Raw genomic sequence first — 25,780 nt, forward strand, 5'->3', positions numbered from 1 at the left:
ATTCAAGAATCTTCCAACTGAAGATCTTTTACAAGATTGTCGTTACAAAAAAACAACTCAACACTTTTAATATCGAACCGTCACCACTTTGTAGATTCTGTGGGGAGGAAGAGAAAGACCAGATGCATTTATTTTTGTATTGTCCATACGTTGCAAGACTGTGGACTGAGATTCAAAATTGGCTTAAGACACTTTATATTGATTTTGCATTTACTCCCTTTGGTCTTTTGCTTGGGCTTTTGGATGAGGACAATACACAGTTGATGAATACAATTATCCCTCTGGCAAAAATACTTATTTTTAAAGCTTGCTCAAGGGGAAATCTGAATTTAAGGTGTGTGAAAAGTAGATCAAAAACACAATTTATTTTGGAAAGGATGATTGCCACAAAGAATCAAAGGATGGCTCAACACACCATGAAATGGGAAACAATCAGCTCTAGTGAAGAGTGGGATGAAAAGGAATAATAAATGCTTTTGATGATATTGGACTGTCAACCTATTTTTTTGTTTTGTTTATGAAATGTTGAAGTGACCAACTGACTGTATTTTATAAAAATGTTTCTGTTTTTTGTTATCTGAGATAAGAATGTCTCTTCTTATTATTGTAATGTCCATGTTTTGTGTCTGTAGCCTGTACAATAAATAATAACATTTACAACAAAAAAATATATACAGTATATATCTTTTTTTTTTTCATTTTTAGTCCGTATATGATTGGATTGAAAAGGGGGTTATAAGAAATTACTTACAAAGTCAATATAAAACGTGTAGCTACAGGAATATTAAATCCAAGACGAACTATGATGACATCAAAAGTAAATAAACAGGAAAAGTTGATTGGGTGGGGTAAACGGGTCTGTGCAGCTTTTCTCCTGTATTCTCTACCATAGTTTCTGTCTCTGAGGGGGCGGCTGTTAAAGCTGCAGCTTCCTGATCTCTTCTGTCACATTTCTTAATTGTTCATCATCTGCAATTTATGCAGACTTTTGTGTGCACAAAAAAAACTATTCAAGTTTTCAAACACCAAACAACACCAACAATGAGTCAAAAGCAAAAGCAACACAAAGCTGTTTGGCATCGGCAGAGAAGATTTGGCCCATTATTCATGACGTGACCCACACACTCAGCTCTGCTTCTCATCCCAAACACGCTTGTTCCTCACAAATGTGGCTCCATTTAAAAGAGAAATAAACAGGCTTTCCAACGGTATGAAATGTAATGCCAAGAAGCATTGTTACAAAAAAGTATTCGTCTACCAAACACACATTTCCTGACTTGTTGTGCTATGTTTAGTAAATCTTCACCCAACCCAGGTAACATTAGTGAGATTTCATCCGACACAACAATTTAAGCCTTTTAGAGATTTCTTTCATTTTCAGTCCGTATATGATTGGGTTGAAGAGGGAGTGATAGGAAACTATTTGCAAAGTCAATATCAAACGTGTCATTTTGGAAATATTTAACCCTAAACGAATTATAACAACATCTAAATAAAATAAACAGGAGAAGTTGATTAAAACCAACAGGTGGGGTAAACAGGTCTGTGCAGCTTTTCTCCTGTATTCTCTACCATTTTGATATGATATTATAAGTATCCTGGTGTATGTAAAAAGTATGAAGATAAGAGGCAGAAGGGACAGATTTACCAACATGAGCACTCCATATACAGAGAGAGCGCTTGAGCTCACACACTGAAGATTGTAAATTGAATTGTTACAAAAAATCCCCCTAATAGTAAAAATGCAGAGTTTGCTATTAGAATAAAGAATAAATCCCACTGCAGTCTCACAAGTCGGCAGAAGCCAAGACAAAACCAGACAGACATTGACAGTTCTTTTTCTCATGATGGTTGAATATTGCAGAGGTTTGCATATAGACACGTATCTGTCATAGGACATGGCTGCCAACAGTAAAAACTCTGAAAAGGTAAAAGTCATATACATCACATTTTGAAACAGACAGGCTCGATAAGATATGATCTGTTTCTCTGATAAAAAGTCAATCAGAAGCCTGGGGTAAATATTGGTGCTATAAAGAACAGAGTTAATCAACAAAGCTGCAATGAACATGTACATAGGCTCATGGAGGTTTCTGTGTAAAGCAATGATGCACACAATAGTGGAATTACTGCAGATGATCAGAACATAAACCGTTAACATGATCACAAAATACAGATATCTATACCTCTGCACCTCCACATGACCGTCAAGAGTTAAATATGTCACATTGAATTGAGAATCCATCAGTAATGCAGGCAGATCATATGTTAACTCTCATGAACAATACCTGAACAGTCTCACTTGCAGTAACATGCAAGCTGTGATGAAGAGTGCTAATGCTTCACACAAAGAGTGCCAGAAAGTGTCTGAGTCTGTGGGAGTTTTTTTTATCTGACTGCTAACTCCTCTATGGATCTCATTAAACTCCATCAACACGTGAAGAGCTTCAGCAAACTGAATTGTACTGAATACAAAGGCAATGTTTGATGTAACGTGGATTGATCACGTTACTGTGAGAGTTAACTGTAAACTCAGATAGAAATGATGTAAGGAGAGGAGGTTTGGTGGAGGCTTATTCAGGTACCTTTACAGGACACAGCTTTCTGCAAGAACCAGGTTTCCACCATGCATTTGTCGGTGTCACTGGACCCAATTCGCCCAAGGCAAGCAACACATATCCAACACTACCTGTTTGGCAACGTCAACAGCGGAGTTGGCGATAATCTGGATTATATGCGATAGAAAACTCTGCCTCCTTATCTCTAGCAATTGTTGAGGAACATATTTCCTAGGCCCATTCCTTTGACCCAGTTTATCACTTCCTACTCCCCTCACCCAGCACAGGCCCCGTAACCCGGACATACAGGGCGTCCCGGACATACGGGGCTTCCCGGACGTACAGGGCGTCCCGGACATACAGGGCTTCCCGGACGTACGGGGCAACCTGACTTCGCAGGGACACATTTAATACGGACCCGAAGGTTACAACCTGGACGTACAGGGTTAGACATGTCAAGATAAGCATGAGCCACGGGGCGAATATACGTGCTGACATGCTAAAGAACCACCACCAGTTATATGCATACGTACCAATTTAAGGTTGGAGAGACCTTTGGATATTCAGCACGGCACTGAGGTCCGGACGAATGTATGATGAGAAAGCGGAGGAGGACCACCGTTCGAGCTGTTGCAGGGATGAGGATGAGACGCCTTGATTAGCAGCGGAAGTAGCTGCACCTATTCTAAATGAATGCCCCGTGTATAGGAGGGGGGATAACCCGGATTTCATGACAACTTGCTTTAAATAGTGGTTGAACTGTCGTTGAGTTAAGGGAAAATTCCCTGAGATAAGAAATAATGGAGAGAGGGGATTAGAGGTAGGTCTAAGCTGTAGGAATTTGATCATGGATTTATAAGGGCAGAACTGGGAGTCATTGCGGGCGGCGATGACGGAGCAGGCGCCGCCGCATTTGGAGTGCTTAAGATGTAAGCTAAAATGGCTGGCGTGAAAGGATATGTCAGACAAGCAGACGTCTCGACTGGAATTGAACGTTAGAGAAGCTGTGGTAAATTCACCTGGTCTGAGGAAAGCATAAAAAGCTAGGAGAAATAAAGCATCAAGTAGTGCATCGATATAAGGGGAGAATAACCCACTTCTAAGTTTGGAGAGCATAAGGCATAAAGTGGAGAGTGTAATAGGACGTCTCCGGTCTAAGGCAGGGGGAAATGTTCTAATAAGACCTTTGAGAATGAGTTTGACTGACTGGTTTGTAAACAGGCTGGGAAAGCCGGGATCGGAACAGCGAATGTTAAACTGAACTCCTGCTAAGAGGCCCCGGATGTATTGGGGTTTGAGGTGGCGATCAGTGGCGCAGTAGCACATGAAGGCGCACACGGTGGAGATGAGAACAGGTTTAAGTGTAATGCCTACGGAAAAGCAAAATAAAGCGAACGTTCTCCAAGCAAAATCATATGTTTTAAGGGTGGAAGCGGCTAAGCCCTTCCTCAAGAAAAACCTGGCGGATCCGAGGTGCCTTGCTAGGGAGCTTCTATTTAGAAGAAAGAGAGAAGATGCAGGGGAGGAATCCTGACGGGTTGAGCGCTGGCTTCTGGGCATAGGTTCCGGAATTTCTGGAAGTGGAAACGAGAGAGGGAATCAGCCACTGAGTTGAGGTGGCCGGGAACGTGACGAGCGGAGATGAGAAAGTTGTGGGTGATGGAAGACCACGTGATGCTTCTCATGAACGGCATGATGTCACGGCACGGGGAGCGCGCTTTATTAATAATTCCGACCACTGATTGGTTGTCACAGAGTACTGAGATCCGCTGCCGGGGCCAGAGGTGACCCCACACGTGGCAGGCAACAGCGATCGGAAAGATCTCATGCAGAGCGGAGGAAGAGGCATGGCTGGGGAATGCCGGAGGCCATGAGCCTGCGAACCACTCTCCCTGAAAGAAACCCCCAAAACCCACGGATGGGGCAGCGTCCGTGAAGAATCTCATGGAGTCGGAGGAGTACACGAGGTCCTCGTAGAAGAAGGTGATGCCATTCCAGTGTGCGAGCAGGAGGGACCAGAACCGCAGGTCAGAGCGGCAGCCTTCATCTAAGAAGACGTGGTCATGGAGGTTTTCTACAGCCGACGCTGTATCCAGGAGCCGGGAAATAAACGAGCGCCCCTGAGGGATGATACGCATGGCGAAGTTGAGGTGCCCGAGCAGGGAGAGCAGTTGCTGCTTGGTGATAACTTGTTGCTCACAGAAGGACTTTGTAATGTCGCGAATGCGCTGCAGTTTGTCCGTGGGGAGAGACACTTCCATGTCTACGGAGTCGAGTGTAATGCCCAAAAACTCCAGGCGTGTGGTGGGACCTAGCGTTTTCTCTCCTGAGAGGGGAACACCTAACTCCTGAAAGCATAGTTTGAGTTTTGCTAGAGAGGCGCCTGAGTTGTCCCGAGGGGGATCTATGAGGAGGAAATCATCCAATAGATGCAGGACGGAGGGGATTCTGACGATGTTCAGAAGGATCCAGCAGAGGGCTTCGGAAAAATAATTAAAGATGCAAGGGCTACTTCTGCACCCAAAGGTTAAACGGACAGCGAAGTAGAATTTGGACTCCCATCTGATACCGAACATGTGCCACTGAGATGGGTGAATGGGAATTATTTTGAACGCGTCAGTAATGTCTGCTTTGGAGAGCCACGCTCCTTGCCCTGCGATTTTGATGAGCTTGATGGCATTATCAACTGAAGCGTAATGAAGAGAAAAATACTCTGGGGGAATAAGGCTATTGATGCTGCAAAACGGGCCAGCGCGAGGAGCGGACAGATCGAAGATGAGCCTTTTCTTCTCAGAGTATTTGCGTGTAGCAACCCCTATTGGGCTTGTCCGGAACACTGGGAACGGAGAGGAATGGAAAGGACCGATTAAATATCCTTTGTTGAGCTCTTTTTGAATGAGCTGAGAGACTACGGTGGGTTCTTTGATGGCTGACTGCAGGTTTTTTGCCGCTAAAGTCACTGAGGGGGGGAAAGGACCCCTACCCTGAACCCTTTAGAGAGCCCTGACAAAAGATAATCAACGATCACGGGATTTGGGTGAGTCGAAAGCCATCCATCCATCCATCTTCTCCCGCTTATCCGTGGTCGGGTCGCGGAGGTAGCAGTTCCAGCAGAGAGCCCCAAACTTTCTTTTCCCTGGCCACATCAACCAGCTCTGACTGGGGGATCCCAAGGCGCTCCCAGGCCAGAGAAGAGATATAATCCCTCCATCTGGTTCTAGGTCTACCCCTTGGTCTCTTCCCAGCTGGACGTGCCTGGAACACCTCCCTAGGGAGGCGCCCAGGTGGCATCCTAACTAGGTGCCCGAACCACCTCAACTGGCTCCTTTCGACGCGAAGGAGGAGCGGTTCAACTCCGAGTCCCTCCCGGATGACCGAACATCTCACCTTATCCCTAAGGGAGACACCAGCCACCCTGCGGAGAAAACCCATCTCGGCCGCTTGTACCCGCGATCTCGTTCTTTCGGTCATGACCCATCCTTCATGACCATAGGTGAGGGTAGGAACAAAAATGGCGCGGTAGACAGAGAGCTTTGCCTTCTGGCTCAGCTCCCTTTTCGTCACAACGGTGCGGTAAAGAGACTGCAGTACCGCTCCCGCTGCTCCGATTCTCCGACCCATCTCACGCTCCATTGTTGCCTCACTCGAGAACAAGACCCCGAGATACTTGAACTCCTTCACTTGGGGTAAGGACTCATTCCCTACTTGGAGTGGACAGTCCATCGGTTTCCTCCTGAGAACCATGGCCTCAGATTTGGAGGTGCTGATCCTCATCCCAGCCGCTTCACACTCGGTTGCGAACCGATCCAGTGAGTGCTGAAGGTCGCAGACCGATGAAGCCATCAGAACCACATCATCTGCAAAAAGCAGTGGTGCAATCCTTAGTCCACCGAACTGCAGACCCCCTCCCCCACGACTACACCTCGAAATCCGATCCATGTATATTACAAACAGGATTGGTGACAAAGCGCAGCCCTGGCGGAGGCCAACCCTCACCTGAAATGGGTCCGACTTACTGCCGAGGACCCGGACATAGCTCTCGCTTTGGGAGTACAGAGATTGGATGGCCCTGAGTAGAGACCCCCTCACCCCATACTCCCGCAGCACCTCCCACAGTGACTCCCTGGGAACCCGGTCATACGCCTTCTCCAAGTCTACAAGACACATGTAGACTGGATAAGCGTACTCCCAGGCCCCCTCCAGGGTCCTTGCGAGAGTAAAAAGCTGATCCGTCGTTCCACGACCAGGACGGAATCCGCATTGTTCCTCCTCAATCTGAGGTTCGACAATCGGCCTGACCCTCCTTTCGAGTACCTTAGAGTAAACTTTCCCGGGGAGGCTGAGTAGTGTGATGCCTCTGTAATTGGCACACACCCTCTGATCCCCCTTTTTAAAAAGGGGAACCACCACCCCGGTCTGCCACTCCTTCGGTACTGTTTCCGACTTCCACGCAACGTTGATGAGACGTGTCAACCATGACAGTCCCTCAACACCCATAGCCTTCAGCATTTCTGGGCGGATCTCATCCACCCCCGGGGCTTTGCCACTGTGAAGTTGTTTGACGACCTCAGTGACCTCCCCCCGGGAGTTTGGTGTCGATCCCCCGTCATACTCCAGCTCTGCCTCTAACATAGAGGGCGGAGTTGTCGGGTTCAGGAGTTCCTCAAAGTGCTCCTTCCACCGCCCTAACATTCCATCAGTTGAGGTCAACAACGTCCGATCCTTACTGTACACAGCTTGGATGGTTCCCTGCTTCCCCCTCCTGAGGTGTCGGAGAGTTTTCCAGAACAACTTTGTTGCCGCCCAGAAGTCTTTTTCCATGTCTTCTCCGAACTTCTCCCACACCCGCTGCTTTGCCTCGGCCACGGCTGAGGCTGCTGCCCTTCGGGCCTGTCGGTACCTTGCAACGGCCTCGGGAGTCCCCCGGGATAACAAATCCCTGAAGGCCTCCTTCTTCAGTCGGACGGCTTCCCTGACCACCGGTGTCCACCAGGAGGTTCGAGGGTTACCGCCCCTTGAGGCACCTAAGACCTTGAGACCACAGCTCCCCGCCGCGGCTTCGGCAATAGAGGCTTTGAACACCGACCACTCTGGTTCAATGTCCCCAACCTCCACAGGAATGCCCGAAAAGCTCCGCCGGAGGTGTGAGTTGAAGGCCTCCTGAACTTGGGCCTCCTCCAGACGTTCCCAGTTCACCCGAACTACACGTTTGGGCTTACCAGGTCTATCCAGAGGCTTCCCCCGCCACTCGACCCAACTCACCACCAGATGGTGATCAGTTGACAACTCCGCCCCTCTCTTTACCCGAGTGTCCAAAACATACGGCCTCAGGTCCGATGATACGATAACAAAATCGATCATGGACCTTCTGCCTAGGGTGCTCTGGTACCACGTACACTTATGAGCATCCTTATGTTCGAACATGGTGTTTGTTATGGCCAATCCATGACTAGCACAGAAGTCCAGTAACAAACCACCACTCCGGTTCAGATCAGGGGGGCCGTTCCTCCCAATCACTCCCCTCCAAGTGTCTCCATCATTGCCCACATGTGCGTTGAAGTCTCCCAGCAAGATTAAAGAGTCCCCTTCAGGAGCCCCATACAGGACTCTTTCCAGGGTCTCCAAGAAGGCCGTATACTCTGAACTGCTGTTGGGTGCATAAGCACACACAACAGTCAGAGTTTTCCCCCCCATAACCCGCAGGCGTAGGGAGGCAACCCTCTCGTCCACTGGGGTAGACTCCAACAACGAAGCACCCAACCGGGGACTTGTGAGTATCCCCACACCCGCCCGGTGCCTCACACCTTGAGCAACTCCGGAGAAGAATAGAGTCCAACCCCTATCCAGAAGTAAGGTTCCAGAGCCGACGCTGTGCGTAGAGGTGAGCCAAACCAGATCCAACTGGTAACGCTCCACCTCCCACACAAGCTCCGACTCCTTCCCCCCCAGAGAGGTGACGTTCCACGTCCCCAAAGCCAGCTTCTGTCGCCCGGGTCTGGTCCGTCGAGACCCTCTGCCTTCACTGCCACCCTTCTGGCAGCGCACCCCACATCGCTGTTTCCCGTAGGTGGTGGGCCCGCGGGACGGAGAAGCGGAGGTGTTGCCCACGTCGCCTTTTCGGGCTGTGCCCGGCCGGGCTCCGTGGCAAGCCCGGCCACCAGACGCTCGCCGACGAGTCCTCCTTCTGGGCCTGGCTCCAGAAGGGGACCCCGGGCTTCCTCCGGGCCGGGTATCCTCACTTCATGTGTCGTCTTTCATGAGGTCTTGTGAATCAGCTCCACAGAGACAGAAAGATACTATTTAATTTGTGCTATTTTTAAGTCGTTACAGTATGTATAACCTTTTTTTAAGCATTTATTATACTTTCATGTTTGAGTCGAAAGCGCAGCTGCTAAATGTGTGGTGTTAATGGAAGTTGAGGGGTGATGTTTTAAGAGGTTTCCACCACGTTGATTCTGGCACGGGAAGGGGGGCCGGCGCCTTGGGCAAACTGACCTCGGGTGAGCATCCCTGCAGGTACTGCAAATATGAAGAAAAGTACAATGAGGGTAGGAACACACGTTCTCATTAAAAGAAACGCAAATCTTATTATCCCCTTGTTTGATCACCTGACGGTTTGGTTTATTGTTCCCAGAATACTGCGTGGGGAAAACGCTAGACCCGGAGAGAGGCACTGAAGGGCAGAGCGGAGAGGTGTGGCCCTGCGCTCCGCAACTGATGCACGAGACGACTTGTTGCCCGCCGGTAGCCATAACGAGCAGCTCGGTATCCAGCACGGACCAGTCCAGGCGGATGTTACAATGAGCTAAGTGCAGCGCTGCTTTGCTAGAGAAGCTTTTATGGTATTGGTAAAACACGGATTTCCCGTATTTGATGTGAAGATCGCCGATCATGGCCAGATAAGCATCTAACTCTACTCTCCTTTCAGGGTAAACTGCGCAGAGGGCATCGCGGAAGATGCTAAAAGCTACCAGAAATTGCCCTATAGAAAGGTCTTTGAGGATCCGGGGGTCTGCAGATTTAAATACCGCAGTAATGCTTCCTCCCGAGGCGATGGCTTTGTCGCACTCCGGGGACGGCAGAATAAGGCTGACTAAATTAATGTCTTTCCCGTCGAGGATCTTAGCTCTGAGCCGTGAGGAGATGTTAGCGGCTTGGGGAATGTAGGGCCTAACTGAGGGAGGGGCCGGGAGGGCGGAAGCAAGAGAGTGAGAAGGAACTACCGTGCCTAATGCAAAATCCTGACCCGGCGGGGCCGCCGCAGAGGTTGAAGCTCCGGCCTGGCCTCTCTCCATGGACTGGAGGCGAGTGTCGATTAGGAGCATAGAACTTGCCAGAGATTGCAGTGTGTTGACTAGGCTGCCATCGAAGAGGGGCTGAGTGCCGGAGCTCCCGGGCTGAGCGGCGCTGGGCTGGGCGGCGCTGGGCTGCTGAGCGCCGCTGGAGCGAGCCTGAGGAGTGGAGGATTTCTTGGCCGAGCTAGCTCCTGGAGGACTCGCTTTTTTTGTCCTTTTGCCCCGCGGCCGCGAGAGCACCCTCGCCCTCTTCCGGGGGGGCTGGCTGGAGCTGCTGGCCTGGGCTGGGAGACCGCGCCGGAGGCTTGGTCCGACAGCTCACAGAGCTGGGAAAGCAGGAGATCTGGGGCTGGGGTGATGCCCTGCTTGCGGAGATGGGCGACGAGGAATTCTGCCTCTGCTGTGCGAGAGCCGCTGCGGGCGCTCAGACGAGAACTGAGGCGACGGTGACTTGAGGAGTTTGACGCTTCCTCTGGAAGTGCATCGGAATCGGGATCAAGATCCTTCGAAAAAGGTAGGATCTCTGAAGAGTCTGAATTAGACATGTTTTTTTTTTTTTCGTATCCAGTGTTTTTTAGGCGTAAGAGGAGTGTAAGCTACCAACTTAGCGCGTTGACACCTGGAAGACAGCTGATGGAAAAGGGGAGAGCATATATAGAGGGATTAACAGGCGCGATAATTAGGCTTGTGGATGGAGGGAAGTGATAGGTTAGCTTGAGGAGTGGCGCTCCCTATCAATTAGTGAAGGGAGCGAGTATTGCCATGACGTGCAATACGAAGTGATAGGTCTTCCTGCCTGAACTTGCGCTGAGCTTCATTTGTAGTTTGAAAAGACGTTTTCGTATTTCCCATAATAAGAAGCTCCTGGGTGTTTATGGAGTGAAAGTGTGTTGTGCATGCATGCGTCACAGGTGCGCTCCGGTACAAATGGCACTACAACCCTGGAAAACCCAGAGCTGAGCATTTATTGAACCACTGTAACTAGACTCTTGGAATGACTGAGGATAAATTAAATATTGTATTTTTGTAAGTACAGGGAACATCATCTTTGGGTTCAGGCCTCCGGAGTTTGCTGCATCATCAACATCAAACATTGTGTTGTTTATCATTGCCTTTAGGACTCCAAACTGCATTTGAATGAAAGTGTAAAGTGTAACCCGAAGAAGAACTTGACATAGAGTGTATTATTTAGTAAGTGCACATGAGGTCAATGATTAGGGCCTCGCACCAACCCTGCAATAGTTCTCAATGCAAAGAAGTGAAGTGAACTCACACCCATGTAAACAAAGTTTGGCACCTTTGGGTTCAGGCCTCTAGAGTTTGATGAAGTTGTTCACATGCTAACTTTGAAGAGTTAATGAGATCCATGGAGGGTGAGGAAATGTGATCAAATACTTAGTCTGAGGGAAACAGTTCTCATCTCTGCATGAACACACATGAGGTGCAGTTTAAGGTTTGGTATCTGTTCATGAATCAAACAGGCAATATGTTATTGAGACTTCATGGTAAGACTTCTCTTTCTATTGTAATCATGTGTGCCTGTTATAAAACCTGCATGTCTCATGTATGAATGTTTACATTTGGATTCTTCATGGATGATGATTTAAATGTAACATACATTGCTCTTAGTGGGTATGTGGAAATGGGCACATTCAGGTTTTTGTATTTTTCTATTATGTTTGCTGTATATATCCTAACGATGTTCTTTAGTTCATCCATTATGTGCCTTATATGGAAGCATAAGAACCTCCATGAGCCTATGTACTTCTTTATTGCAGCGTTGCTTCTGAACTCCATTGTTTACAACACTGCTATGTACCCAAAGTTGTTAGGTAACTTTGTGTCTGAGAAACCGGTCATATCATATTCAGCCTGTCTCATTCAATTCTTCTTGTATTACTTCTTGTGTGCTTCAGATTTCTTCCTGTTGTCAGCCATGGCCTATGACAGATATGTGTCTATATGCAAGCCTCTGCAATATCATACTATAATGACAACAACTACAGTGAGGGTCATTCTCTGTTTGGCCTGGCTTGTGCCTGCGTGTGAGATTGCAGTTTCAATTATTCTGATTGTTAATACCAAATTCTGTCATTTTATTTTAAAATCATTTATCTGCAACAATTCAATTTACAATCTCTTTTGCGTTAGTTCAAAAATAATATCTTCATATGATCTGTATGTTCTGTTCAGCATGGCCCTTTTACCTTTGCTCTTCATACTTTTCACATACACCAGAATACTGATCATATCCTACCGAAGCGGTAGAAATGTCCGGAGAAAAGCTGCACAGACCTGTTTACCCCACCTCGTGGTTTTATTCTGCTTCTCCTGTTTGTGTGCATATGATGTTATAATAATTCAACTTGGATCTGATTTACATTCCATAATGACTTTACAGGCATTCTTGTATTACCCCCTATTTAATCCAGTTATATATGGACTGAAAGTGAAAGAAATCTTTAAGCACCTGAAGAAGTTGTTCTGTCGAGCAAAGTTGAACTGACGTATTAACAGGGATGTTGCAGTAATTGTGATGTAAGTGATGCTAATGTGCATTTCTTCTGTAATATGCACATATGTGATGTTCTGATCTGTGGAAGGTATTTCATGTATAACCTCTTTACTACATGTTCACAGTAGGCTCAGTTTGAACAATGTTATGAATACTTAAAATGCTTCACTTAATAAAAATCATGTTTTTTTAATTATGTGATCTGAAGTTTTCTTTGGTTTATCAAACCCACAGATGGTCTTGTCCATGAAAAAGAGTCTAGTGAGGAATAAGCCCCGAGTCCAAAAGCACACCGAATGAACTGAAGATAGGGGTAGCAAGAACAAACTGAATTATCATATGTGTCATCATTTCAGGCTCCTGGTGGAAGTTTAATGTTGTTCTTCCAAATAGTGTCCAACAAAAAAGATACCTAAAGGAAGCATTAATGAAACCTGAATACAGTCAGGCCACTAAACGTGATACACAATGATCTGTGGTGTAAAGGAAAAGAGACACTGGGCTCCTACAGGGAACACTCAAAGCTGTCAGTGCATAGATAATATAAAAACCAGGAGCCAGAAAATAAAGATATCTTAAAATGTCGTTTAACTTTCATCCTCTCCTGTTGCTGCTCACGTGGAAATGATTAGTTTCCAATGGGTGGATAAAAGCAGTGTTTTACTCACAAGAATACACACCGTTAGAGAAAGCAAATGAGCATTGGAGTGACATGTTAAACTAAACATAACAACAATAGTCTTGTTGAAATAAACTTGTAATAAAGGATATCTGCATTTGATAAAGACAGAAAATACCAGATTATAGACATGTGTTGAGGCAAAAGAGGCAATTGTTTATAAATCCTGAAAGTGTTGTAACCGAGGGTAGGATCAAGGGTAATACCACGGATCATTCAGTTACTTGATTCAAGGGTTCAAGGGTCATTCTGCAACACAGGGTTGCACAGCAAATTGAAGTTCTCTTCCCAAATGAGCTCAGGGATTATTCAGCGTTTTACACGCCAAGTGCAGAATTTGATCAGTTGAACACAATGGAGTCATATCTCTGTAAACATGTGGGCACAACAATCTGTTCATCTTCTGGGTTAGCCTGAGTCTTACTTCCAATTGTGTTATTTTCCATGAGTGGAAAAGAGCATGCTGGTTGGTGGAACAGTTTTGAGTTCTAGCTGGGTTAGCTTTGCTTTACAACCCTCAGTTGCCTTTGGTACAGCTGGTCCGGTGTATGGCTGTAAGATAATGTGGCCGGAGAACGTCTCAATTTTCCCTTTCCATAATTCAGTGTCCATGCGTCCATTGTTACGAGTGTATCTCTGAGATATAGAGAAAAAAACAAAAACAACAATTTAATAAAGTTCATGCTCCCAGCTCTCACCAGTGGTGTAAAGTAACTAAGTACATTTACTATATTTGAGTATTTTCATTGTATGCTCCTTAATACCTCTACACTTTGGCAACAAATATTGTACTTTTTACTCACTACATTTATTTGAAAACCGCCGCTGATTGCCCTACAAAAGATGACAGCCGAGGACGATCCAGAGGCGTATCGGGACATTTTCGGGGGCTCAGCGGCGGGGTGCGGGGGGCCGGAGGAGGAGTGGGCAGTGCGGCTGCTGCCCCTGCTATCCGGGGAAGCACAGTTAGCCGCACACGTCAGCTAAGGGGGACCATCCTGGACCGGCTGGGCAGTACACCAGAGGGACATCGGCGCCAGTTCAGAGCCCTCCCCTTCTTGGACGCTGGCCGCCCCTTCTCCAACACGCAGCAGCCAACCCGGTATCACGGCAAGACGTGAACATGTGAGGATTTACCATGCTGGGAGACGCTCTCTCACGATTTCGTCCCTTCAAACGCGACAGTTACGTGGTATTGTTAACATGGCCCAAATAGCCGGAAATGCCAAGCAAATGCATGTACCACGTCGGTCGGTTGCTATTGTCAATATTAATTTAATAATTATTTATTTTTTAATAGTCACACTCCATTTCGCCAATTATCTTGTTGCCCCAGCTAGTCGACACATCTTTTAGCAGAAACAAAGGCTACATTAATGTATTAAATCGATGTTAATCCATGTATGCGGATGTGGAATTAACGGATGTGAAATTGTGCAATTGCGTTGCCAGGCAACAACTTGGCTTCATGTTAATTTACAAACTCTTCAACTAGAACTGTAGTTATATTTGAAAACATTTTAGAAGGCCTCACAAAATACTTTAATGTAAATTAAAATGTAAATGTGTGTATAACAAAATACATCCATCATAAACGATACCAGAATCAGACGTAGGCAAGGTCCTCAACTCGGTGATTTGGATGTTTTAGCCGCAATGCATGTTGGGATATGGTGTTTATGCGATGTGAAATCCGAAAACATTTAAAAAAAATAATAATAATACTTTATTCCGAGTGTGCTTGCTTTTCTCTTTGAAAGTCATCACATAACGGCATTGTAATTAATACACGGTTCGGCTGCATTAACCTGTTAAGCCCTGAGCCTGTTTTTTTAGGTCTCAGGCTCGAAAAGGACATTACCAGAACAAATTACCATATCTTCCCTTAAAAGGGTTAAATTTAATAATCTTTTCTCTCAAAGTAATGATAAACCTGTGAGGTGGATGTAGAAAAGTCAAAATCAATGTAGATGTTTTTTATTTTAAAGAAAACTCAGATTGAACATAGTAAAAAACTGTAAATTATAGTGACCGTCCAAAAATTCCTTTTTACTTATAGTGAAAACTACCCTTGGATGATGGTAAGGTAGACTAAAAGCTTTAAAAATCCAAAGTAAAACATATAATAAGTACCCTGTATCAAGATTGATGCAAAACAAGTGACATTTGACCTTTTTAGAGAGGTTTAGCAAAAACAACTCCACCTCTGAGGTGATTTGGGTGGAAGTAGGCGTTTTTACCGTTTCTCTGGAACCCATTGGTCGATTTTGGTGATTGACATCTCTTTTTGACCGTTAGAGCCAATAGAATCGCACACACATGGTAAAAAAAAAAAGTTGGGGGCTTTGCGCATGCAGGTTTGCATCAGAGTGAACCTATCTCTCGCTCTGACATCTGGAAACGGGAAAGCAGGTTTATTGCTTATGGATTATCAGAAATAATTTCAAAGGGACACAGACACATTGGATTAACCTATGGATTAACTTCAGCAGCGTTTTTATCGTTTTAATGCCATTGAAGACCAGTTTTGACCAGACAACGACCAAGGTGAGCCATGTTGCCGTTTCTAGCTACCTAGCGCCACATGTTTTGATGTCTGTTCCTATTAATAGCTTCACTAGTTCTTTTCATGGAGTGATGATGTATGTACCGATCGATTCTGTGTCATCTCACGATCAGATCGATGGGTTGGACGTGCAGATACGATAAGTAATAAGAGTGTTATGAGTGAGTTTCTTTGCAACACCCCGTTAGCATTTTTCGCTTGTGGCTAATTCATAGGCTCAGCGCTAGCTTTGTGGTTTTTGTTGAAAAAATAAAAATGATCAGTTAGCTGAGTTTCTTCCCGTTACATGGATAAAAAACATTCATAGTTTATTGAATATTAAGATGCCCTCAGACTAAGGTGACCAGATTTCCAAAATTAAAACCGGGGACATTTTGAGTTTTGCGGTCAAAATCTCATTAACATATCCAATTTTCTTCACTGTTAAAGAAAAAAGGAGGACAGTTCTGGTTCAATGTAATTCAAACATTTTAACTGTTGGATACAAACAGAGGGACGATAGCTCATATATGAGACTTCAAAGGTCTTTCATTTTGAAACTCTACATCAGATTGTCCTGATTCTCTCTGAGTGACTAGATGGGGTGTCCTGCTATCCCCCTGAAGTGAAATAAGTATTTTATAATGGAGGGTTTTTGTTTCAGTCTTATCTAAAAATAGAGGGATGATAGCTCATGAGACTACAAAGGTCTTTTATTTTGAAGTGGTTAAAGAACGTTATTGAATTTTATTATTTGTATTATTAGACATTAATAGGATCCCTATAAAGTATATTCATTACTCGTTATAAAGACTGTATATAATGACTAGTTTGCACATCCCTTTCAAGATCTCAAGATTTTCTAAGGTTTATTGACATATCATATTATACAAAACTACGGTGTAGTTATGCAATGAATGAAAAACTTGGGTTGCAGGTTCCTCAACAGCGCATTACAAAATGTGTGTGTATACCTCCACCATTAAACTGTCATATTCTGCACATTTCTTATACTATTTACATACATCTATTAAGAGTATGATACATATGTATAATATCAATTAAAATAAGTCCTTGAACATAACGTGCTTTAACCACTAGGTGTCCCTTTCTATCAGCTGTGCACCGTTATGGTGTAAATACAGCCTATCTACCAATTGGATCAAATATAAGAGTCAGCCGAATTAGTGTTGATACTGCCAGGAGACGTATTGTGTGAAAAGAAATCTAAGATGTTGTTTAACTGTTGATATATTTATGATCCAAGTCACGTTTTCAGTTTTGGCGGCAGTTCTTCCTGTTTGTCTAGAAGTCTTCTAATCAGGGCTCTATATCCTCCTGGGTGCGGCAAAGAAGACCATTCCGTGTGGCTATAACAGGAACTACATCCTGGGTTGGGACGAGGAGTGCAGCCATCTTCTGTGTGACCACCAGAGGGCTAGCTCCAGAGAAGAGGTGGCTGTGACTGCAACAGCACTGCTCCAGAGGCTGGACGTCACCCGCAGGACCAGGTGGACAGAAGTCGACTTCGCCCACTCTAGTCGTAAGGCGTGGCAGACCATCAACCAGCTTACAGGCAGAAATACAACGCCCCCCAGGTGCCCAGTCGCAGCAGATGCCATCACATCCCAGCTCCTGAAGAACGGCCGCTTCCCGGACGCAGACAAAGACTTTGCCCGACTGACATCGCGCGAGGTGTCTTCCATCTTGGGAGCAGACAGTGTCGACTCCAACCTCTCTGGAGATTTTACAGCAGATGAACTCAGTGAGGCCATAAGTAAGCTCAAGCCGGGTAAATCTCCGGGCCGCGACAACATCCACCCGGAGTTCGTCACCCACCAGAGCACAACAACATCTGGCTGGCTCTTTGCATTCTTCTCGTCGTGCTACCGGAAGTCAAAGCTCCCAAAGACCTGGCGCCACGCCTCCGTCATAGCTCTGCCGAAGCCAAATAAACCTGCGGAAGACCCCAAGTCATACAGACCCATCTCGCTGCTCTGTGTCCCATTCAAGATTTTGGAGAGGATGATCCATAGCCGCCTCGAGTCGGTGGTGGACTCACAGCTTCCACAGGAACAAGCTGGTTTTGGACGTGGAAGGTCAACAGTAGACCAGGTAACGCTACTCTCTCAGGACATCGAAGACAGCTTCCAGGACAATGAGAAAGCTGGGGTAGTGCACCTGGACCTGACTGCCGCATATGACACCGTCTGGCACTGTGGACTCCACCTGAAGCTGTTGAGGACAACACCAGACCGGCATATGGTTAAGTTCATCATGGAGACGCTTACCAACCGCAGCTTTGTCCTCCAGACAAGCAATGGCCAACGCAGCAGGTTCAGAAGACTGAGGAACGGTGTTCCGCAGGAGTCGGCTCTCTCGCCGATGCTGTTCAACATTTATGTACATGACCTACCTGACACAACATCCAGAAAGTACGGCTATGCAGACGATCTAGCCATCATGCTGAGACGACCAACATGGAAGGCGATGGAAGATGGCCTTAACGACGACATGGGCACCCTGGTAGCATACTTTCAAAGGTGGCGTCTACAGCTCAACATCGGAAAGACAGTAGCAGCGGCATACCATCTGAGTACCAGAGAAGCTAGGAGGGAACTTGAGGTGCATGTCAACAATAAACGTCTGGAGGTCCAGCAAGCCCCGAAGTACCTCGGTGTGCATCTGGATCGGACATTGTCCTTCAAAACAACACCTTGAAGAAGTCGAGGTCAAGGTAACATCAAGGGTCGCGCTGATCCGCCGCCTCGCTGGAACAACCTGGGGAGCCTGCGCTAAGACGCTGCGATTATCGACCCAAGCCCTGGTCTTCTCTGCAGCGGAATACTGCGCCCCAGCCTGGAGCAGAAGCCCTTACACAAGTAAGGTTGACGTGGTCATCAACAACGCCCTCAGGATTATAACTGGATGCTTGAAGCCTACCCCTGTGTCCCTCTTGCCAGTCCTCGCGGGAATAGCTCCGGCCGGCCTCCGACGGGAGGCTGCCACCCTCGCCCTGGCCAGGAAAGCCCAAAAGCATGACTGGCACATCCTGCATAACACAACAACCAGAGCAGCGCCCCTAAGTAGGCTCAAGTCCCGCCTCCCCTTCAACAAGGCAGCACAAGAGATTCTCAATTCCACCTCTGAGGACCTCTCCAGAGATGCATGGTTGGCGGCTGCTTGGAAGCAGGAGTGGGAGCTAGCCGGGCCCTCCCGCATCCATCGCTACATCTGGGCGCCAGGGAAGGAGACGACCTACCACGCCGGCAATGGACCACACTAAACCGCCTACGAACTGGGGTCGGTCGCTTCAAAACATCAATGAAGAAGTGGGGCCTGGCAGACAGTGCTGCATGTGAGTGCGGTGACCCTGAACAGACTGCCGAACACATAATGACCACCTGCCCTTTATATAGACCACCCTCGGAAGCCAGCCTCTTCGACGTAGGATCAGAGATGCGGGCATGGCTACACAACACCGAGTTGGACCTCTGACGTTACACGAAAGAAGAAGAAGGGCTCTATAAATAGAGAACTATGGCAGATATGTAATATTTAATGCAGCCGAACCATGTATTACAATGCCGTTATGTGATGACTTTCAAAGAGAAAAGCAAGCACACTCGGAATAAAATGTATTATTTAATTTTTTTAAATGTTTTCGGATTTCACATCGCATAAACACCATATCCCAACGTGCATTGCGGCTAAACCAGGGGTTCCCAAAGTGGGGTCGCGAGATGATTACAAAATAAAAATAGAAAATTAAAAAATAAATAAAATTATTATTATTAATAATAACGTGTGCATAGACATTCTCCAGGGGCGGACTAGTCATCTATATATATTTCCCCGCAACGAGGTTCCCCCTTTGACAATCCATTAGCGCAGTGTTTCTCAAACTTTTTCATTCCAAGGACACTTAACCAATAAAACAACACTCACAGACCACCTAACTCCACAAATATCCAAAAACAATAGGCCTGCTCACCCATTCAAGCAGTATAACAAATTACAGCCTAATAATGACAGCTTAACCTTCTCTATATCGCCTCGTTCACACATTAAATCAACAATACAAATACAGATTGTATAAGCATTTAGTTCAAATGCGATTTAAAATGCTCTCAGGTGTTATACCTCTTATGAAATGTAGACTACATGTATTACGGAGTTTATGTCCAACAGACTCACAGATTGTTGGCTACTGAGAGAAATGCTAACACACCGCATAGTATGACAAAAACCTCCGCTGTGGAATTTCAAAACAAAATACAGTAAAACTATGGTCTCAGGCCCAAGTTTAACTCTCTGAGGCCTGCATGTTCTACAAAACACAAATAAAAAACGTTTATGCTGCCCCAACAACAGCCTCTGATCATCAACAGACTTCATGCAAGGCTTCATCAGATGCATATTAGATAATGATCTCACTCCTAACACATCTAAATCTTCTTTCAGCATGGATTCATGTTCATAAAACACATCCATTGTTTGTTCGATATGCTTCTTGAAATCCAAAAAAACATATATTTTTTCTAGAACAGATTACAAATCGCCTGAAAATGGTACAAACAAGTGGCTACATGTGTGACGGAGGTGTTATGCTGGACTGTCTCATGCAATCGAAAGTGAAACTTAAGCTCGCTCTATTGCGGAGATATTCCCGCGGGAGTGCGGAAAAGTTAAATTCATTCAAATTCACAACTGACCGTCGTGGTAGAGCATTTGCTCGGTATTTCTGGGTATTTGGGCCGTGTTAACAAAACCGTGCAACTGTCACGTTTGAATTGACGAAATCGTGACACCTTCACGTCTCCCAGCATGGTAAATCGTCACATGTTCACGTCTTGCCGTGATACCGGGTTGACAGCAGCTCCTGAATGCGGCTAGACGCTGGCCTCAGCCGGGGATGCGGTCCGCTGAGGACATCGTGGAGCAGGTGGCGATGGAGCAGTTTGGCGCCGGCCTGCCATCATTAATGGCGTATTGGGTCCAGTGCCACCGCCCGGCCAGCTTGGAGGCAGCCATCGTCCTCGCGGAGGATCACCTCTCGCTTCCCTGGCGGAGTGTGAAGGAAGAGTCCTGAACACCTGCCATTCCAGCGGGCCGACCTACCCCAGCCCCGAGGAGGAGATTCCCTGCAGCACCTGTTACTCCTTCCCCATCTCACACACCCACACCTCGTCATGCACAAACACCACAGCGGCAGCCCCCGACTAACGCTCCCCTTCTTTCTGTCTCTTCTCAGGGTCCAGTTTACATGTCTGGTCGTCCGGCACCACAGGGGGCTCCTCAGACGCCAGGGCAGGGTTGCTGGTGGTGATTTATTTGTCCGACAGCCTACCGGCACGGCCGAAAAAACCCAACGGTGCGGGACACACCAATCTCAGTAGGGCGATAGCAGTGCCGTGGGAAGTAGGGGTGCTGAGGGTGCTGCAGCACCCCCTGGTGGATGACAGGGGATCTGCACTTCTACAAGATATAATACCAATATAATACCAAAAAAATGAATTTTCAGCCTTGATGTAACAACATTCATAATTAAGTAAAGATAACACCCTTTTCACCCCGGTTACATTTTCCATTCGCCCTGTACGATGGGCGCTGTAGTGATGAAAGTGGGGGATGTTGGCTTCAGGCGCCCGCAGCTCACAGCCAAAGTGAGAGAGATAGAGAGAGGGGGTGCACCGGTACCGGCGGGGATTGTTGTTAGCTTCTGCTGCACTAACGGATATAAGAAGCTGTATACAATAATGTGGAGGGAGAGTCCTCTCCTGTCAGACTGAGAGGCTCAGTGAGGTAAAGGACTCTGAGGGCTTAGATAGTTCACTTTAGTCTAAGTTATCTCAGTGAGTCTCAAACGTATTGATCACAATTATGTAAACAAATATTTCCAAGGCACACCTTTATAATTATTAGGATAAATAAAAACAGGTTTGAAATCATTCCAATGTATACTATAGGACAGCAAACCAAAAATATTGTTTAAAGTTGGAGAGATTTAAAAATATGCATAAATAAATAAATGTTAACTGATAAAATAAGATATGAATGAACAACAAAAATAAAATAAGTTACATTTATTTGTTATTGGCTATGGTAGGTTATTGGAAATGTTCACATACTTATTTGATGAATGAAATGCAAACCGATCTTTTTCATATGGGTGTTTTGAGTTGTACCCCCTAGATCAGTCTCTAGTAATTGGGCGCTCAAAGTGCACCAGATTGAAGCATTTTACTTTAAAATGTTAAACATATCTTCCCGGGGGGGCACCCCTGGACCCCCCTAAAGGATGTGAAGTCCACCCCCCAATTAAAACATGTTATAATACTAAATACATTTGAAGCCTTGTTATATAAGCTGTCCACCATGTCAATATGTTTCTCTTTTCATAGTGTATTGGTCTTTTGTAGAGGTTTTTCATTGCCAGCTAAAATCTTGCCTATAGGGCAGCACATTGGTCAGAACCAGCCCTGGTGTCATCCCCACAGCACCCCCCATTTGAAACATGTTCCCTCGGCTATGGGCGACAGGACGCTCATCGACGGCCAGACATCCATCGACGGCCAAAATCGTCTTGATGTGTCCGGGCCTATACAGACAGAAAAAAGACTGTATTCACCACAGTCTGTAAACACTGATTTTTGTAAAGTAAAGTATATTTTAAAAGATGGCAAAAAGAAAAAGGTCAGTGTCCCTTTCATGGAAGTTGTACAAAAATATATGCACTGACCCAAGAATAACAGAACTTCAATCGTCCTGTCGTTTTCGGGTCAAATGTGACCGAGTTACTACTCTCCAATCAATCACACATATTGTGTTTTACATTTGATTGCCTCAAGGCCTTGTTATATCCACCTAGTAGAATTTATAAAAGGCTGAACCCCAATTTCACCGAAAAATGACCCACATAGGAAATGAATGGGTGACCCTAGATTACGTTCATCCATCAGATACACACCCACAAGTTTTTTTATTCTTCATTTTTTTTTCATTTTTTTTTTTTTTCTGTTCTGATTTTATATAAAGCATCTTAGAGCATTAGGGAAAATTGCTATAAAAATGTATTGTAATTGTTGCAAGTCAACAATACATGTTCAGTTTCTATTCTCTGTATACTCACTGCAGTTATTCGTGTAAACCAGTCGTCTGACACATTGTTTACTGCTTAAAAAGGTGTTCAATAAAATGTGGTCATGATTAGTAGTTTTCGTGGTAGTGTACGAGCAGATAAAACAGACCCGTTACATTTGAACAGAAACACCAGAGGGTAAAGGTCATTGTAAAGGTCTCCAGAAACATGGCCCTCACCCTGATTGGCTCTCCTGTCTACAGGCCTATCTCTCTCTTCAAGTTGTTTACATGTTTGTAGATCTCGGTGAAGCATTGAAATGAGATCCATGGAGGGTATTATCTTATAAAACAGAATCCACTGAGCCAACAGATCACATTCTGCATCATACAGTGCTGGTGCGTCAACACACAGCACACGACAGGTTGTATGTTTTTAAGTCATGTATACTGTGCACATGATCTGCCTTGTTTTATATAATTACAGGATCTTTTCTAGAAACTATTAATGGCTGGTGAATATAATGTGACATATATAACTCTTGACGGTCATGTGGAAGTGCAGAGATATAGATATCTGTATTTTGTGATCATGTTAACGGTGTATGTTCTGATCATCTGCAGTAATTCCACTATAGTGTGCATCATTGCTTTACACAGAAACCTCCATGAGCCTATGTACATGTTCATTGCAGCTTTGTTGATTAACTCTGTTCTGTTCAGCACTAACGTCTACCCAAAGCTTCTGATTGACTTTTTATCAGAGAAACAGATCATATCTCATTCAGCCTGTCATGTTCAGATCTTTCTGTATTACTCTTTATCTGGCTCAGAGTTTCTACTGTTGGCAGCCATGTCCTATGACAGGTATGTGTCTCTATGCAAACCTCTGCAATATCCAAATATCATGAGAAAAAGAACTGTGACTGTCTGTCTGGTTTTATCCTGGGTTCTTCCTGCTTGTCATGTAGCAGTGCCGGTAGCATTCAGTGCTAACACCGCTCTCTGTGGTTCTGCATTCAAAGGAGTCTTTTGCAACAACCTGATTAACAAACTGCACTGTGTGAGGTCGAAGGCCATGGCTGTGTTCGGTGTGGTTGTTCTGATTAACATGACCTTTCTCCCTGTGCTTTTCATACTCTATACGTACACTCAGATATTTATAATAGCCTACCGAAGCTGTGGAGAGGTCAGGAGGAAAGCAGCTCAGACCTGTTTCCCCCACCTGCTGGTTCTGATCAACTTCTCCTGTTTGATTATTTATGATATCGTCACGGATAAACTGGAAGATGACTTTCCAAAAACTGTACGTTTAATAATGACTTTACAAATGCTGTTGTATCATCCTCTCTTTAATCCCATCATATACGGACTCAAAATGAAAGAAATCTCTAAACACCTGAAGAGGATGTTCTGTTCGGACTCTTTCAATCCAAACACGTAGGGTTGTTTTTATTCATGATAACTGAATGATGTGTCAGCCTTAAGGCTCTTAAGCAACGTTATATTTTCAAATGTACCTAATTCTGTACGATTTGCTCTCTTTCTTTCTTTAAATTGAAAGTAAAGGTGGTTTGAACAGGTAGCAGTTGTATGGTTCACACAGCATGACGACTGTTTGTATATCATGCTCGTATTATATGGACACAATCATTCGTCTGATAATTCAAACATCATCTCTTCCTCCTCTCTGCAGTTTTGTTCAGGGGAAATGATTCTGCTAAATCATCAGATTCGTGCCTATAAGCCTTTGTGGAAATGTGATTTATAATGATGTATTGGATGAAAACAAGTAAACAATGTGTACCTGTTCATATCTCTCACTGCACTGTATTCATGAATATTATACCTGTCTTATTCATATGCTTATTGCATTCATCTTGCTTTGTAATGACTGTTTTTAAATGTGTTTAAAAAGAACTGTGCCTTGTGTTAAAAGCTGCTGTATAAATAAACCTTTGCACAATCAGCAGTCAGTCATTCCCAGGTGCAAGGACGCCACCTGGTGGACAAAAGACAGAAGTGTAAGACAGAAGAAAGTCCTGCCACAAACGTAAAAATAAAGACAATTCTGAGAGAATGTCTCGTGGTTTTTAGTTTTTAAAGTATTTAACAGGGCATGTATATGAAGTATTATAGGTGAGGGTGCGAGGTGCCGCAGGGTTTGTTATTTCTAATTTAAATAATATTATTCCTGGTGTGATGTGCTCGCTTGTTTGGCACATCACACATTTGTATGGTAAAGAAATGGTACAGAGAGAAAGCATAGATGAGTTGGGAGCTGTTTTGTCAAAGATCGATTAATAAAATATGTCTTTTAAAAAAAAGAAATAAAACCCACTTATTTAGTTAAAAAATAAAGTAAATGCTGCCGGCTACATAAATACAACTGTTCGATCAGCTAGCTGCCTTTAGAGTTGACATGTTTGACTCTAAATCAAATAGTTAAGGTCTTTTATGTGATTTTGAAAACAAATCTCATGTAAATAATGCACAACTACTGGTGTGTAGGATTACTTTCCTTCAACGGTAGCAATATCTAGATTCATTTTTTGAATAAAGTATGTTTTTAAAAAATATATATTTTTAGTATCTAGTATTTCAATTTAGATGTTTTTATAATAATCAATTTGTATCAACGGGGTTAAAGCAAATTCTTAATCTCTGAGGAGGTGACCCAGGGACTATTATCCTGTGATGACCACACACACACACACACACACACACACACACACACACACACACACACACACACACACACACACACACACACACACACACACACACACACACACACACACACACACACACACACACACACACACGAGCGCCTCTTGGGCACCACGCTGTCTCAATTGATCCACACTGTGAATATGAGAGGGGAAAATGTGTGTAATAAATGTTTAGACCAGTGGTTCTCAACTGGTCAGGCCTCGGGACCCACTTTTGCATTTGTCAATTGTAGCGTGAGACATTTCTGCAGCACGTTATATCAGTCACCAATGTGGTTAGCTAGCTATATTCACGGAGAGAAATCACACACAACCATCATCTCTTTGGTCGGAGTTCACAAGACCGTTTATTGTGCGCATGCTCGCAACAGCATCC

The 25,780-nt window shown here is 45.0% G+C and overlaps 3 protein-coding genes across 3 annotated transcripts; 2 read left to right on the forward strand and 1 right to left on the reverse strand.

Moving 5' to 3' along the window:
- Positions 1-1,321: 1,321 nt before the first annotated feature.
- Positions 1,322-2,245, reverse strand: LOC307028977 (olfactory receptor 2A7-like; the record flags this gene model as incomplete). Its single annotated transcript, XM_079664429.1, has 1 exon — positions 1,322-2,245. One exon carries the CDS (start codon positions 2,243-2,245, stop codon positions 1,322-1,324), a length of 924 nt encoding a protein of 307 aa, XP_079520555.1.
- A 9,199-nt stretch (positions 2,246-11,444) lies between these two features.
- On the forward strand, positions 11,445-12,359 carry LOC307027935 (olfactory receptor-like protein OLF4; the record flags this gene model as incomplete). The annotated part of the gene is made up of 1 exon (XM_079662630.1): positions 11,445-12,359. One exon carries the CDS (start codon positions 11,445-11,447, stop codon positions 12,357-12,359), a length of 915 nt encoding a protein of 304 aa, XP_079518756.1.
- Positions 12,360-23,180: 10,821 nt separating this feature from the next.
- Positions 23,181-24,493, forward strand: LOC307029317 (olfactory receptor 13C5-like; the record flags this gene model as incomplete). The annotated part of the gene is made up of 1 exon (XM_079665182.1): positions 23,181-24,493. The coding sequence occupies one exon, from the start codon at positions 23,181-23,183 to the stop codon at positions 24,114-24,116; it is 936 nt and encodes a 311-aa protein (XP_079521308.1). The 3' UTR covers positions 24,117-24,493.
- Positions 24,494-25,780: the final 1,287 nt, after the last annotated feature.

This window comes from Notothenia rossii, assembly GCF_949606895.1.
Source record: "Notothenia rossii genome assembly, chromosome: 2".
Taxonomy (NCBI): Eukaryota; Metazoa; Chordata; class Actinopteri; order Perciformes; family Nototheniidae; genus Notothenia; species Notothenia rossii.